Source organism: Phodopus roborovskii, unplaced genomic scaffold (assembly GCF_943737965.1).
Source record: "Phodopus roborovskii unplaced genomic scaffold, PHOROB, whole genome shotgun sequence".
Lineage (NCBI taxonomy): Eukaryota > Metazoa > Chordata > Mammalia > Rodentia > Cricetidae > Phodopus > Phodopus roborovskii.
In genome coordinates this window covers 11,123,695-11,139,694 of record NW_026125295.1, presented here as the reverse complement: position 1 = coordinate 11,139,694, position 16,000 = coordinate 11,123,695, and the positions used below count along the sequence as shown (strand labels likewise).

General features: G+C 49.6%; 1 protein-coding gene across 2 annotated transcripts in view; it reads right to left on the bottom strand.

The window, feature by feature from the left end:
• Positions 1 to 9,285, bottom strand: part of Limd1 (LIM domain containing 1) — a 46,292-nt gene extending 37,007 nt beyond the window's left edge. The window contains exon 1 of one of the 2 annotated variants that reach the window (XM_051203033.1): positions 7,432 to 9,285. In XM_051203033.1, the coding sequence (XP_051058990.1) occupies positions 7,432 to 8,827 (1,396 nt within the window). In that variant the 5' untranslated portion in view covers positions 8,828 to 9,285. The remainder of the gene's footprint in view (positions 1 to 7,431) is intronic. The other variant, XM_051203024.1, reaches the window with a different exon arrangement.
• Between the last annotated feature and the right edge of the window lie 6,715 nt (positions 9,286 to 16,000).

Below are 16,000 nucleotides of genomic sequence, written 5' to 3'. Positions count from 1 at the left end.
AATGTTGGTGACCTGTTTCGTTTAAGGGTAAAGCTTCTGTTCAGCTTGCCAGATATACTCAGCATAGTTTCATCTAAGTTTGGTTTATGTCTCTCTGGACACTGCCTGGGGACAAGTATACAAAATGCTTCCAAGAAAAGTGTGGGTTAGAACACTTCAGCCACGCCTACAACACACTGGGGAGTCACGAAAGCACTAGTGTGGCCTGCTCATATGACCACATGTTTGAGTGGAACATGAGCAGGCAGAGGCTGGCCATCGGGAAGCCATGCTCCCTACACTGGGATCCTACCACAGCACTGCAAGGAAGCATGCCTAGGGGAATGGGATCCTGGGCAGAAGAGGACATGGGTGCTGGACAGGGCTGCAAGACAAGGATCTAGTGTGGGTACCAGAGAAGAAGCTCAGCATGCAGGCCCAGCAAACTAGACAGATTACTGAACACCTGTATACCCTACCGTCCCCACCTGTAAAAGGAGAAGTAATGGGGTTCTCGTGAGGATTAAACAGCAACACGTGGGGTCCTATGAAAAGTAACTTCCTGACAAATTTTGCCCAACTATCAAGTGTGCTAAGTCTGGTAAGAAGCCCAGTCCTTCCCCCTTCCTACCCTAAAGAGTGTCCCTCCATTTTGTCAGTGCCAATCCACTGAGGTACAGAGGGAAGATCAGTGCACCGTGTGAGGCCTCAGGCCACCATCTTGTGTCAGATGACCAGGCTAAGGTCCAGCATTGTCTAGGGTGCCATGGGCATCCAGGGGCATGACAGCAAAAACAAGGACATCAAGCACCACAAACTGCTGCCCCAGCTGCTCCCGAAACAAGTATTATTCTTTAGATAAACCCTGAGTCCTTCCTAAAGCAATTAATTCTTTTTGCTTTTTTTTAAAATAATTATTTAATTAATGTGTATACACATACAAATATGCATGCATGCACATTTACTCGTGTCCAAGGTCAATTTATGGAAGTCAGCAAACATCTATTAATATCTACTAAGCCATCTTCCTGGTCCTCTAAAACACATTTAATTGTGGTTTTTTTTTTTTTTTTGAGACAAGGTGTCTTGGTGTAGCCCAGGCTGGCCTTGAATTTAGAATAATCCTCCTACAAAATACTAGAATTATAGTTATGTAGCACCCACCACTTTTTCTTTTTAATTATGTTTTCCAGCCAGGTGTAGTGGCCCATTCCTTTAATCCAGTGGTTCTCAACCTGTGGGGTGCAACTCCCACGGGGGTCACATATCATATGTTTACATTATGACTCATAACAATAGCAAAATTACAGTTATGAAGTAGCAACAAAATAATTTTATGGTTTGGGGTCCCCACAACATAAGGGACTAACTGTATTAAAGGGCCGAAGCATTAGGAAGGTTGAGAATCACTGCTTTAATCCCAGCACTCGGGAGGCAGAGGCGGGTGGATCTCTGCGAATTCGAGGTCAGCACGGGTCTACATAGGGAGTTCCAGGACAGCCAGAGCTATAGAGTGAGACCCTGTCACAAAAAAACCCAAAAAAACATATGCTTTCCAGAATATACAAGGTAGAAATGCTACTACTTGTCACTGAAAATGGAACTAAACACAAAGCTTTCACTAATTCTGTAGCAATTTGGAAAGGAGACGGGTCTAGGCAACCAGACCCAGATCTCTCCTGGTAGTCGCCACTGTCAACAGTGACAAGCGATGCTGCTCAGACCCCGTTGACTGACAAGCTAAAATCCAGATGTTGATCATGCCCAGTGCCACACCTTAAGGCCTCTGAACCTGACAAGACACTTGGAGGCTATGTTGGTTTAGCAGAGACAGAGACTTGCCCAGCATCAACCCTGGGGCTTCTGGTAGCATTAAGCCCCGGAACAGCTGGCTTCCTGACTTCCAAATGAGCCCTTTCTTCCACAGCCCTGCCTCCCAGGCAGCAGCAAGCAGAAAGGAACAACATTTTCTGGGAGCTCTGACAAGAATGGTCATGTCAACATATCAGCTTCTTGCTCTGAAAGGGTGGGCAGGGGGAGGGGTTTCTTTTATGGTCACAAAGGAAAAAGAGTAGGAACGCACCCTCCCAAGGAGGGGAGGACCTCAAAGAGAAGGCACGATGGGAGGGGACTCAGGTCAGTTAGAGTCAGGGCCCCTGGAGGGAGATCAGCATCAGCGGGCAGGTATCTGCTGGGAACAGTCAGGGCAGCTTGGGTACATGGGTGAGGTTGAGATGCTCAAGCAGGGGGAGCAAAGCCAAAGAAAGTACTCAAGGGCCTTAGGGGAAGCACACATTTACCACGAGTGCCAGACCTGACACTGGCTCCTGTGTCCTTCCCGATCAACTCAGCCAAGTGCTGAGGGCCCGGTAGGGGTGGCCTCAAATGCCCAGTGCACCTACGGATTGGCTGAAGAGGCGTGCAGCCCTGAAATAAAGCCTGGTTCTGTGCCCTTGACATCTCTGAAGGGAGGTGCCAGGAAAGAGGGGCTGGGCGGGCAAAGGGCTGAAGCTTGGGTGAACGTCACAGCCTTCCAGAAGACACAGAAGACCACGTTGTTGTCTGAGTCCTGACCACCGACCATACAGAAGGCACCTCTGTCACTTGCTCTTCGAAGAACCTGCAACAGGGCTTTCTTTCTTTGTGCTGATGTGACAACCCCTGGCCCCTCCCAGACCACCTTACTCGATGACCCACGGAACTCCCATTCGCCCCCAAACACATCACGGTATGTTTTTACTTATTTCCATGTCATCGTATCCTACCTCAGATCTACATTTTCTGCTGCGAATTCCAGAGGGCAATAATGACAGTAAGGGTTCCAGAGGCTTCTGGGATGGTGCAATAATGCTCCGTAGTCACCTGGTGCTAAGGATAGGCTGTGCTTGTTGTGAAAAAGCCGCCCTGTTCTAGCAACCTGAAGGAGCTCCTCTGTTAGATCTAGCCCACGTCATCATGATCTTGCCTGTTATTTCCACCCCAGCTGGAATTCAGCCCCTCACTTCATACCCGCCACGGGAGTCAGGTAAGATGCACTGAAGGACTGGGTGCCTGTAACTCCAGCACTCGGGAGGTGGAGTCAGGAGGATCAGCAGGTCCCAGGTCATCCATCCTCAGCTACATAAAGAGCTCAAGGTTAGCCTGGGCTACATAAGAAAGACCCTGTCTCGAAACAGTAAAAGACAAGAAAAATGCCACCTGGAAGAACTGACCGGACAGCTTGTGCTGGCTTCTTTAGGATGCACAGCCACTCAAATGATATCAGAGTCAGTCTCTGGGTCTTTGTAGGTAGGGAGGGGGTCTGTCGTCTACGACCTATGTTTTCTTTCCTTTACACCCTCAGTGGGGCGCCTACCAGAGGGGGCAGTGCACGTGCTCTCTGGGGTAGATGAACAGAAGACATATAAGCCACTGGGAACCCCACCCCGGAAGAAAAAGCAGCGGTGAGGGCAGTCTGCCATCAAGTCACTGAACCTTTTCACCACGGTTCCTTGTTTAGGACAGAGGACAATGGTGCCTGCGCCACAGCTGGCTGCGAAGGTCCCAAGCACTTAACTCAACGCCTGGCCTTCGGTGGACAGCAGCTACTATCAGAGCTGGGGTATCCAAGGTCACATGTTCTTTCCAGCACCAGAAGTAGGGCTGTGACCTTGCTCCACTGTTTATAAAGCTAGTGTGAGACTGACAGACAGCTAGCACCTGTCGTCAGCCCCTAGGAAGACACTCCAGCCAAGGTCATCTACTCCCAAAATGGCCCACACACAGTAGCTGATGTCTGGGGGAACTTTGCCAGCTCCCTATGGGGTCAGATGTGGACCCCAAGAGAACCACTTAGTGAGTACCCTCCAAGATAAGTTTCAGAGTTAGCCTCAAAGAAAGCCAGGCTGGGATGGCTCTTTGTTTGTGTCCCTTTTCCTTAGAAAGGGAGGAGAGGACCGGAGTCGAGGAGAAAAAATTGGGGGCCCACTAAACAAATCTATGGTGCCGCCTTCCCTGCCTCCCTGCGGCAAGAGCGGCACTGTGAGAACATTCTCTTCAGCGAGTAATGAGCATCAGGGAGGCTGGGAGTCCCAAAGCACCTCTGACGGCATGGATGGCTTCTTTCACCATGAGAAAAGAAGTAAATCAGGCAGAGAGAAATGAACACCACACACGGACATCCAGACAGACACAAGAGTTTATGGGTTAATCTCAAAGAAGCAGATAATAGAACAGTGTTGCCAGGGCGGAGCAAGGGCTGCACTTGGTGGAAAGAGGATGAGGGCCAGGAGGGACCGGAGGGACCGAGTCTGGCACACCAGGGGGGGGGGGCGGGCGATGATGATGAGGAGAAGTGACTGAACATTTCCAGAGAATGAAAACGGAATCATGAAACACAAGTGACAAAGGCCTCCTTGTGCCCTCACCTGCTCCCCGTAGTTTGTGCTGAAATGGTATATGCTGCTCATTGACTCATAAGTACCCACAATCATTTGGGTGTCAGATCAAAATGAAAAACAGGAGGAGTGGAGGGAAACATGGCCCTGTCTAGGCGCATAAAGAACCCAGGTGCAGTAGCTGATATCCATAATCCCAGCACTCAGGAATCGGAGACGGGAAGGTAATTGAGAGCTACAATCTAAGCTATAGAGTGCGGACTTTTCTCAAAAAAAAAAAAAAATTAACTAATTAATTAATTTAAAATACACACACACACACACACACACAGACATCCATGCAAAGTTCCAGGAGTACCCTTATTGCTGAGCTAATAAATAACCAAAAACTAGGACCAGCAGGATGGCTCAAAAGGTATATGCCCTTGATGCCAAGCCTGCTTCCAAGGCCCACAGGGCAGATTGAGAGAGCTGACTCCTGCAAGTTTCCCTCTGATCTCCACACATACACCATGGCACTCGGGTACTTTCCTACCCCCTCCCTCTTTAATACAATTTAAAAAAATCATTAAGTAGCCAGAAACTAGGCATCTTCAGAATCCAACAGCATTCACAGGAGGTGAAGGAGAGCGGCATTAAGTTCTGCCCAGAGTCAGATACCCCAGAGACACCCACAGTCTGTTCCAGAAAGGTATCTAGGATAACAAACCAAATATCTCGTTTGCTTCTAGAGTCCTACTGACTGATGGAGAATACTTCAGCTCCCTCGGGCAAAGGTGCTGTGCCTTGAAATATTATTCTACCTGGAAGTAAAAGTTAACCATAATTTAGTATATACCAAATCTTGCAAATGCTTTGAGAGCTGGGGAAGGGGAAAGGCCTAGTCCACTGGTTTTCTAGGCAAAGGAGGTGCTGCCTAGGAAAGCGCATGGTCTGTTAAGACTTGCCGGATGAGTCCTTAAAGGGAGGAATTTTTTCTGCCACTTGATCAGACCAAGAGAAATTAGAAAGACAACCCACCATCAAAGCTGCACAAGGCAGACTCAGAGCCTCGGCCCTCTCCCTACAAAGTACAGTGGTCCTGCATCCATCCCTTGCCTCCTTCAGGCTCTTGCCCAAACGCCAGTTGAGACTTCACTTTATGACTCAATTTGAAACAAGTAATGTCACCCTTAGGACGAGGCTTCATCCCTACCCTATACCTAATATTCCTCTCCCTGGTACTTGATCATTTCCTTCTGCTTATACTGTATTGGCTGCTCACCTACTGTGCACTCCCAAGGCCTAGCCCACAGCACAACCCCAGACAGGTGATCAGTGGTTGGAGGCTGAATGAATAAACGGTATGGGTCAATATCATTGCTCTGATGACGAGCATAAACCAGCACCCCTGAAATAATAAAACGCTTTTTGTTCCACGAGCTTTAAATTAAGAACTAAGTAAGTTTAAATTAAAAGACCCCCAGCATCTCCAGCTAAATGTTATTTTTCAAGGCCATGCCTTGCAAAACAAGATGAGGTTCACAGCAGGATTAAAAAAATAAATAAAATAAAATAAACCAGGAGCTGGAGAGTTAGCTCTGCAATTACGAACACCTGTTGCTCTTGCAGAGGACCATGGTTCGACTCCCAGCACCCACATGGGGGCTCAAACCCATTTGTGACTCCAGTCCCAGGCAATCCGACGCCCTCCTCTGACTTCTGCCAGCATGAGACATGCGTGTGGTGCACAGGCCATGTGCACAGACAGAACACCCAAATATAACAATAAAATAAACCTAAGGAGAAACAGTTCACAGCAACCATGACCTCTGAGTGCTGAGTGTCCTGAGCACTGGGTCCCAGGGCAGCTTACGATGAGCAAACCCCAGTGCTACTATGAACTGCATATATGCCCATGGTCCCACTCCTTGGACCCTCCTGGGGCCTCGGGGCAGATCTGTTCATTCAGAGAGTGGAAGGAAGCCAGCACCTTTCTCTCCAAGGGCACCCCCTGATCCAGCACCCCTCTGTTTGGGAAAGCTGCTACTTGGTAGGACTTGGACTATGGAGAAATCATGAGCCCTTTACTCAGAGGCCAAAAATAGAGGAAAAATTAAAAGGATGAAAAAAGCCACAGACTTCTAAGCACAGGCTGCCTTCCCAAGCCATTCTCCCACGGGGCTGGCAATTGTTTTCAATGGAGGAATACAGATATTTTTCTTGCTGCCTCCAAACCCCATGCAGAGAAAAAAAAAAGCTGAAGGCAGCAGTCTCAAAAGAGTCCAATTTACTTTTTTAGAAGAGAGAATGAAATTGGCCAAGCCTGAGCAAAACCCTCAAGAAGTTTCTTCATCCTGGTTCAGGCCACACCTGTGGGTATCAGCTGGCTGCTGGCTGGTACCTCGGGAAAGGACCTAACAAACCGGGTTCTGGTGTCTCTGCCCAGCAGGGTCACCTTCTGCTGCTGGCTAGTACCTAGGTGTGAGCTGAGTCAAGAGGCACCTGGCACATTGGCTCAAGTGACCCCGCAGGGTCCTAGGTCCAAGGGGAAGCTACAGAATTCCACTTCTAACCAGCACCTATCTAGGCAGAGAGATGAGGCTGGCCCGGACCTACCTGCGGAACTGCCTTGCTGAACAGCAGTCAAGTATCAAAAGCCTCACATTCCGCTCCCTCACACACGGTGGCTGTGAGTAGAACAACCACATCTCTGGCACTGGGGAAAACACTCCCCCATTCAAGTCCAGCCCAAGCCTTTCAGTGGGAGAGGCTTGAGGTGTCACCTCGAAGCCCTGGAACCCGAAGTCACAGCACTTCCTTTTTTGTGAGAGCAGTTGTGAACAATTCACCCCTGGTTCACACATGGGTAACTCCCTCGCATATGAAGGCTGCTTTCTGCTCACAGCTCTCTAAACAAGCGGTTAAAGAGGAATAATAATAATAATAGCAGACCAGAATCGGTTGAAAGAGGAATATAATAATAATAGTAGTAGTAGTAGTAGTAGTAGCAGCAGACCAATTCAAGAGCAGCCATAGCATTCTGGTGGGGACCCCATCACCCTACCACGGGCAATTCCACAAGTATCTCACTTACCAAAGTAATCTGCTTTGGGATGAGCATCCATTTCTTGCTCCAGACGCTGGGTAAGCGCTTCTAATTTCAGCTCCGCAGTGGAGGGTCCAAGCTCGGGACCTGGTGCCAGGGTCTGGCAGGGCAACCTCACCTTGGTGGGGGTAGAGCTCTCTGGAAGCACAGGTCCCAGGCTACTGTCGCTGGACCAGCTGGGAGGACCCTCTTTACAAGGTAACTCAGACGGAGTGGACATCACCGGATGGACAAGGCTGGCGGGGCTGGGCTTGGGACCAGTGCCAGAGTCCATGCATCCAGGCTTAGGACCCAGCTCGGGGGTCATACCTGGCTGGGTGCTGCCCTTGACAGTTGTTGAGGGTAATGGAGCAGAAACAGAGAGGTAAGACTTAGGGCCATCCTGGAGCCAAGGCTGAGCATCCACAGTAGGGAGGGCTCTGCCTGAATCCTCACATCCCAGACCTGAATCTCTTCTCAGACACGCTCCTTGGCTAGTGCTGTTAGGATCCGGAGGTGCAGAAACAGTTGTGCTCTTGGGTTGACCTGGGGCCCCGTTCTCCAAGCCCAGAGAGGAAAAGCCGAGGTTCACGCGCTGAGAGGAGGCAGTCGACCAAAGGCCTGTTGGCCTCACATTGCTGTGGCCACTAATGCCACCATCCTGGCCACTGATGGCACTCTCAAAAGGCCTGCCAGAGCACACAGGGAGTTGTGGCTCATAAGGGTAATGGTCCCCGCAGGATCTGGGCAATGCGGAATCATTCCCTGGGCAATCAGGCCACCCACTCCTTACACTCGGATTCATGCTGGGGGACACTTCTGGCTTATCTCCCCACTGTGGGCTCGTCAGAGAGAAATTGTCGTAATAGTCTCCATGAGTGAGGCAGGAAGGGTCTTCACAGGGACCCAGGCTGTGTAAAGCGGGCCTCTGGGAACTCACAGGCGCCTCCCTGGAACCACAGTTCTGATTGCCAGGCCTTGCACCATGGGTAGATGGCCTGGCCCTCTGCTCCTGAGACGGGTATGAGGGCTGCAGGGCCACAGTGGTGTTGGCTAATCCAGGTGCCACTGCTGGCGCAGCCAAGGGGGGCTTGGCGGCACCATCTGCGGCCAGCTTGCTGTTCACACCCTGACGGCTCCCACCGTTCACAGGGTTTCTGCCTGCCCTAGACAGGGCCTCCTCCTGTAAGAGCTGCTGCTGCTGCTGCTGCTGCTGCTGCTGCTGCTGCTGCTGGAGATGGATTTTGGCCATCTTGGTCGCGAACACCCTTCGAGTTTCCTCAAACTCAGGGTTGTTGCCCACACCCTTGTCCACTCGGAAGAGTCCATCCTTGGAGGCCTCGTACATGTTCAGGTCCTCGATGAACTTACTGGCCTCCAGGCCCAGGTCGTCATATTTATCCATGCTGCAGATCAGTGTCCGGGGCCTAGCTCCGGTACAAGATGTGATTGGGGTGGGGAGAAGTGGGTGCCAGCCGAGGTTCAGGTCCAGCCCAAAGCAGACAGAGACTCCCACCTGCCCAGGGAGAAGGTCATGACTCCAAAACTTACAGTCCAACCAAAGCTGAGGCCTTCAGGCCAGCTAGGTAAGTTTACTTCCAGACTTCTTTCCCCGGGGGAGCGTCCGCGTCCACGTCCGCATCCACGTGGGGGCAGAGTAGCCTTCAGCTGTGCAAAGGCCTGCTTTGAAAAGTTCTTTTTTTTCCCCCCCTCTAAGACATAAAACCAAAAAATACAGACGAAAGAAGACGGAGAATGAAAACAGAAAAAGCAAATCCACATCCAGGCCAGGCAACCGAACTTGCAAACCCACGGGGCAGCGGCTGGCCCGGGGCCGGTGGCCGAGCCCAGCAGAGCTCACAGCAGCGGCGGCGCGCGGCCCATTGTCCGATGGCGGCGGCGGGACGCGGAAGTGAGCGCGGGTAGTCAATCCCCGGAGTTTGCTGGCCCTCTGCGCCCGCCCCGGGCCGCCCAGGGGCGCAGGCAGAGGCTCGGAGGGCGGGACGGCGCGGGGCGCGGGCGCCCCCTGCAGGCCTGTGGCCGTGGCGTCCCGCGCTGGGCACCGAGAGGGACCGGCCGGCGGTTTGCACCGTGCTTTGGTGCAGACTGTAGAGAGCTCGCCGCCGCCTCCGCCTAAGAGTCAGGGACGAGCCGAGCCATGCCTCCCCACCGTCCCCTCGCGCGTGCCCCACGGGCTCCACCCCTGGCAGCGCTGGGGGAAGTATCCAGGGAGGAAACTAGTGTGCTGGAGTTTGGTGTCGCTGCTCAAGGCCGCCACTTTCCCCAGAGAGCTGCAAACCGATGTTGCTGTGGCTGGTCCTCTTTGACAGAGAAGCCAACCAAGGCAGATAAGGACAGGAGTCCCAGCGGTCTGAATCTTCAGCAAAGCATGGAAGGAAGCTCAGATCCTCTGAAAGAAAGAAAAGGGGCAGGAGTTGTTGTTAAAAGGATGCCTTGGAGCACACTTGGGTTGCACATCCTACGTGTGCCCAGACAGGCTTATCGTCCATTTGGAGACTCTTGAACCCCAAGCTGGTCCAGGGTTCCAGGCCTGTCTTTTCTGCTCCCCCTCCTTCCCGCCCCCCATGGTTCAGGATACTCTCTGGGATAGTTTACATTTTTAACATTGCAGTAGCCACAGTGATCTACAGCAAATTCCAGGTCTGTCGCTTGTGAAATCCAACCCTTAAGGCTTACTTGGGACTTAGTTAAAAAACGTTGCTTCACTTCTGGCCACCCTGCCTGCTACCTCCTGATTCGGGGTCTTCCCTGAGCTCTAGCAGATGGAATCATGACAAGGAAATGTAATCTGTATGTTTAAAACAAACACAGTTTTTTTGTTTTTTGTTTTTCCTTTTCTGAGTGTTTTCCACCCTTGTTGATCAAATGCGGAACTTAGATATGAAGGGTCAACTCCAGCAGTGTATTCATCTGTATATTCTTTTTGTTTGCCAGCTGGTCAGTTATCCAGGGTTTGGTTGAGCATGTATGTCTTGGTGACTCTCTACGGGACTATGACAAGGAGCAAGGAAATATATATATATATATATATATATATATATATATATATATATATATAGAGAGAGAGAGAGAGAGAGAGGGAGAGGGGGGGGAATCAGATACCCCAGAGCTGGGTGATTTTAGTACAGCACCCTGTGTAAGTACTGGGTACTGAACTCCACTTCTGTGCATGAACAATATGTGCTTTAATTGCCAAGCCATCTCTCTTGCCCAGAATTAAATATTTGTTATTTTAAAAGAATTTTGGGAGTTACAGCCCAGTGGTAGAACACCTGCTGGGCATACCTGTGGACCTGGGTTCCATCCCCCAAACAACAACAAAAACAGTAACAGCAGCTTATGAAGATGGTGTCTCTATTCACCATCATGTATGTGATTGTGATTCTTAGAAGTACTGGAAATGGGCTGAAGAGGTGAGTCAGTAGTTAAGAGCACTAGCTGCTATTCCAGAGGACCTGGGTTTTATTCCCACTACCCACATGGTGGCTCACAACCATCTCCAACACCCTCTGCTCGCTGCTCTAGACACTGCATGCATATGATGTGCAGACATACTGTAAGCAAAACGCCCAGGAGCAATGCCCAAAATGGTCAGGAAGCTATGAATGTTTTAGTGTTGCTGTTCAATACTGAAGAGACCAAGATTGTTCCAATTCTGCCCATGACATTTAGAATACCAGCCACAGTTATTTAAGGTAGGCCAGTTTTGTCTGTTTCGTGTATTGGAAAACTTCTGTTGACTAGTCTCTCGGAGGATGTTTTTGGGGCTAGTGAGATGGTTCAGTGGGTAAAAGGCATTTGCTGCCCAGCCTGATGACTTGGGTTTGATTTCCAGAAACTATACCTAACACACACACACACTAAATGAAGGGATGAATTAATGAATGACTGATAAGTGGATAATCTTAAAAGATGTGTTCATTCTTGCCTACCAGTTGTTTAAGGAGAAAAATATTGCTAGGTCTGGTGGTGTAATCCCAGATTCTCAAGAGAGTAAGTCAGGAGATTCATAAGTCCAAGGCCCTTCCTGCGCTACAAATTGAGTTCAAGGCTAGCTTGAACAACTTAGTGAGACCCTATCTCAAAATTAAAAGTAAAAAGAGGGCTTGGAGATGTGTCTCAATGGGAGACCATTCGCCTGGCATGAGAAAGACCGAGAGTTTGGTCCTCAGTACCACAAAAGATAGAAATTGAAAACATACTGGAGGTACAAGCAGGGCCTGTGGCGAGAACACTGTGGATGTGGAGTGGAGGCGGGGCCTGACCTGCAGGGCACAGAGGGGAAGGATTTGAGTAATGGGTGGGTCAGTAAGGACAATGATACTGAGATCTTACTAATAGAATAGAAGCCATGTTAATGGCCTGGATTTCTTTTGTTTGTTTTTTGTTTCGGTGAAATAGGAAGTGAGTGGGTAACTGATGTCAGCAAAGCACCTGCTGGAAACTGGCCGTTTTGTGGAGTAAGAGAATGAGTGACACCGGGGACAGGAAAGTCCTCAGCTGCCCAGCCCCACCTGGAGTCTCTGGGCATAAGGGTCACCAAAGTGAGTGTGGTAGTGTGAAGGCCATTGGCTCCCATAAACTGGCTGGGAGTGGCACTGTTAGTGGGTGTGGCCTTGTTTAGGTGGGTGTGGCCTTGCTTAGGTGGGTGTGGCCTTGTTGGAGGAAGTGTGTCACTGTGGGGGCGGGCTTTGAGGATTTCCATGCTCAGGATACCGCCCAGTGTCTCAAATGACTTCCTGTTGCCTGCAAGATGTGGGTCTCTCAGCCGTTCCTCCAGCACACTCCCATGCTCCCACCCTGATAATAATGAAATGAACTGAACCTCTGAAACTCTAAGCGGCCACCCCAATTAAATGTTTCCTTTGTAAGAGTGGCCATGGTCACGGTGTCTCCTCACAGCAATATGAAAGTTCTAAGACAGTAAGTTCACTACGGTAGCTTGTGTTTCTCCAGTTCCTCTGAGCAGGTGTAGGTACCGAGAGGGAGACCTGGGTCCGTCTAATCAGTGCCAGCTTCGGCCAGCTAGGAGCAGTGTACCAAGAGTAGGCATTTGCTCTGCCTAGAAATCCTTCCCCAAGAAGGCCATTTCTGGGGAAGCCCTTCCCAACACCACTTCCCCAGACACACAGGGGGGAGCTTCTCCCTTGTTGTTTCCATTAGTCTCCTAACTAAAGTACAAACCTTGCCAAACCGTGGACCTCTAACTATTTGCTCTGTTGCTATAATCGAGGACCTCAGAAAAGTACCTGACACATGACAGAGTTACTCAAGAAAGGTTTAAAAAAAAAAAAAAAAAATAGGCACTCACAGTAGAAAAGGGATCGCAGGTGTAGCCATTACAGGTAGAAGAAGTTATTTGGTGGCTCAACTTTTAGAAAGAAACTAACAAATGGAAACCATATTGTTATTCTTACAACCAAGGGTGTCCCTCACGAATGCTAATGGTGCATAGTTTAGTCAGGAGTGTGACTTCAGCCAGATGTGATGGTCTATGCCTGCAATTCCAGAACCTGGGAGGTAGAACAGGAAGACTGAGAGGTGAAGGTCTATCCCCTACTACTAAGAGCATTTGAGTCTCTACCTGAGCTACATGAGAGTTTGTCTTACAAAACAGAAGCAACAACCAAAAAGAAACAGTAAGACGGAGTGTGATTCACATAGGTGTGTGTGTGCATTTAAGTGTGTAAACTATATTTAGGAATACCTGTTTGCAAACTGAGCATGATAGATCACATATGTAATTTCAGCACTCATGAGGCTGAGCAGAACAATCTGTAAGGGTTTGAGGCTAGCCTGAGCTGCACAGTGGGTGCCAGGTCAGCCAGGACTATGGAGTGAGCCACTGTCTCAAAAAAACGTAGAGGCTTAGGTTGTAGTTCAGTGGCATGTATGATTCTTGATTTGAACCCTACACTTGAAAAAAAAACATTTACATGCAGACATATATGTTTTTAATATAGGCATGTGTAAATAATGATGGACTCAAGGGCATCTGAAAACTCCTGTAGCCTCCAGGCAGGTCACTGGAGCTACCAGACATACGAGACAAAGATCGTCTGGCTTGAACAGACAGAGTCCTGCTTGCTTTGCAGTGAACTGAAAGGGCCTTTCTATGGCTTTTGCTTGGTTATAGGAAATGTCCCTGTGCACAATGCTGTGTGTGTCCCAAAGTATGTTCCACTGCAGGGGCAGCTCTGAATGGGATCTTTATATTTCGGCTGAGGAGATGGATGAAGAATTAGCCATTGAGGTTCCTTTGAGCTCTTTCCATCCTACTGATGCCCAGAGCAGGCCAGGAAGTGCTGGCTGCTACAAATCCGCTTCCTGAACCTCGGGCCCCTCTGGCCGCACGCCTCCCTAAGGAACAGCCCCATGAATGGCAAGAAGCAGCTACCTTGAAGGCCCTTTCCTGCTGCCTGTAATGAGCCTTTGTTTCATCATTCTCTGCCCTGGAACACTGCCAGGTCAGGCCCAGAATTTAGGATTGTGACCTTGTTCTGTGTGTGTGTGTGTGTGTGTGTGTCCTATGCCATGCCAGCAAAACGCTACTCCTACCTAGTCCTGCTGCCCCCAGTACTGCAGCACACAGACAGCCTGGCTGATGTCATGTGCCTGGCCACGTGTTCACGGGGATGGGGGGATGGGGGGTGAGAATGTCTAACATCCGTCAGCCCTACTGAAGAACAGCCGGTATTGAGGGAGGAAGGCACAATGAGCTGGCTGGCTCTGAGTTGACACTGGTCTCAGGCTCTCTCTTTGTTGTTTAGAATAACAGCCACCATGGTTGGACAGTTGATTCAGCTGTCACGAGGGCCTGAGTTTTCAACCCCAAACCCATGTTAAAATCCCAGGCATGGTGGTGCATACTTCTTAGATATGCTCCCAACTATGAAGCAGTAGATAGATCCCTGAGGCTATGGCCAGCCAGGCTAGCCTACTTGGTGAGCTCCAGGTAAATGAAAGACTGACTCAAAAAGCTAGGTAGATGGCTCCTAAGGCTGGACTCCATACCCTCAGGAGCATGTGAACACACGAAACAGTAATACACCAGTATGACTTCAAATTCAAAGGGTGCAAATGAGCACACAGTACCAAAGATGTCCTCTGCAGTGCCCTCTGCAGAGCCAGCCACAAACACCTTTCCAAGCCAAGTCGACAGTGCCCTCTGCAGAAACGAGCCACAAACACCTTTGCAAAGTATGTGGAGACATGCTCATTCCTTAAAACGGAAAAGAGTTTTAGAAGTTCCCTGCTCTGGCACTTTGCAGTATATATTAATTTTAGAAATCTCACATTGCCCCGATTTGCAGCTGGCATTTCTCTCCTTGGCTGACTTAGGGATCCACCAGCAGTCTCTTCCTCGTAGACACAGGTGAGTGATTTACAATGAATGAGGTCTTCCTGGGCCCTGGCAAGTCTTATGTCAGCTTGACACAAGCTAAAGTCATCTGAAAACAGGGAACCTCGATTGAGAAAATGCCTCCCAAAGACCCAGATGTAGGACATTTTCTTTCTTTTCTATGTCTTACTCCCTCCCTTCCTCCTTCCCCCATCCTCCTTTTCTTTCTTTTGGTTGGCATGGGGAAGGGCTCAGCCGTTGTGGATAGTGTTCTTAGACTGGTGGTCTAGGTTCTTCAATAAAGCATGCTAGGAAAGCCAGCAGACAGCATCCCTTCGTGGCTTCTGCATCAGCTCCGGCCTCCAGGTTGCTGCCCTATTTTGAGTTCCTGTTCTGACTTCCTTCAATGACAGACTAAGATGTGGAAGTGTAAGCCAAATAAATCCTTTCCTCCCCAACTTGCTTTTGGTCATGGTGCTTCCCCACAGTGATGGTAACCCTAATTAAGACACCCTGTACAAAGCCAAACCAGGCTATCTATGGGGATAGACACCTATGATTTAGGCACACATGCAGCATTCAATAGCTTTACAGTTTTTGACTTTACAGAGGGTTGGTTTACGGAAAAGGAATAAAAGCTCTAGATCAGCTGTGAGACAATACCTCGTAATCTCCTGGGAGACAGGAATCTTTTTAGTCCCTCCACTGCAGCCAGGGCTCAAAGCTTTCTCACTGCCCGCATAGGAGTTCCTGGAGAAATTTCAATTCTTTAGGGTCCTTGCTACACTGTTATAGATCTGTCTCTAGAGCTGTGCTGAGTCAGAGCCTTTGGGTGCTCCCAACCGGGTGCCTGTCACCCACAGCCACTTTGACCTTGGAGTTCTGAAACAGTGGTCTGGGCTCACTAGCTGGCCTAGAACTCAGAGAGCCTTCTGATCTAACTTTTCTCATAGAGAGCTCCAGGCAAATTATGAAAGAGAGCTGGAGAGATGGCTCAGTGGTTAAGAACACTGATCGCTCTTACAAAGGATCCTGGTTGAATTCCCAGCATCCCCATCTGTAAGTCCAATTTCGGGGGATCCAATGTCCTCTTCAGACTTCCATGGGCACAGCAAAACACTCATACACGAAGAGTTATGGAAGGTCTACACAGCGAGTTCCAGGACAGCCAAGGCTACATAGAGAGACCGTAGATGGAGCATTATCCCACATCAA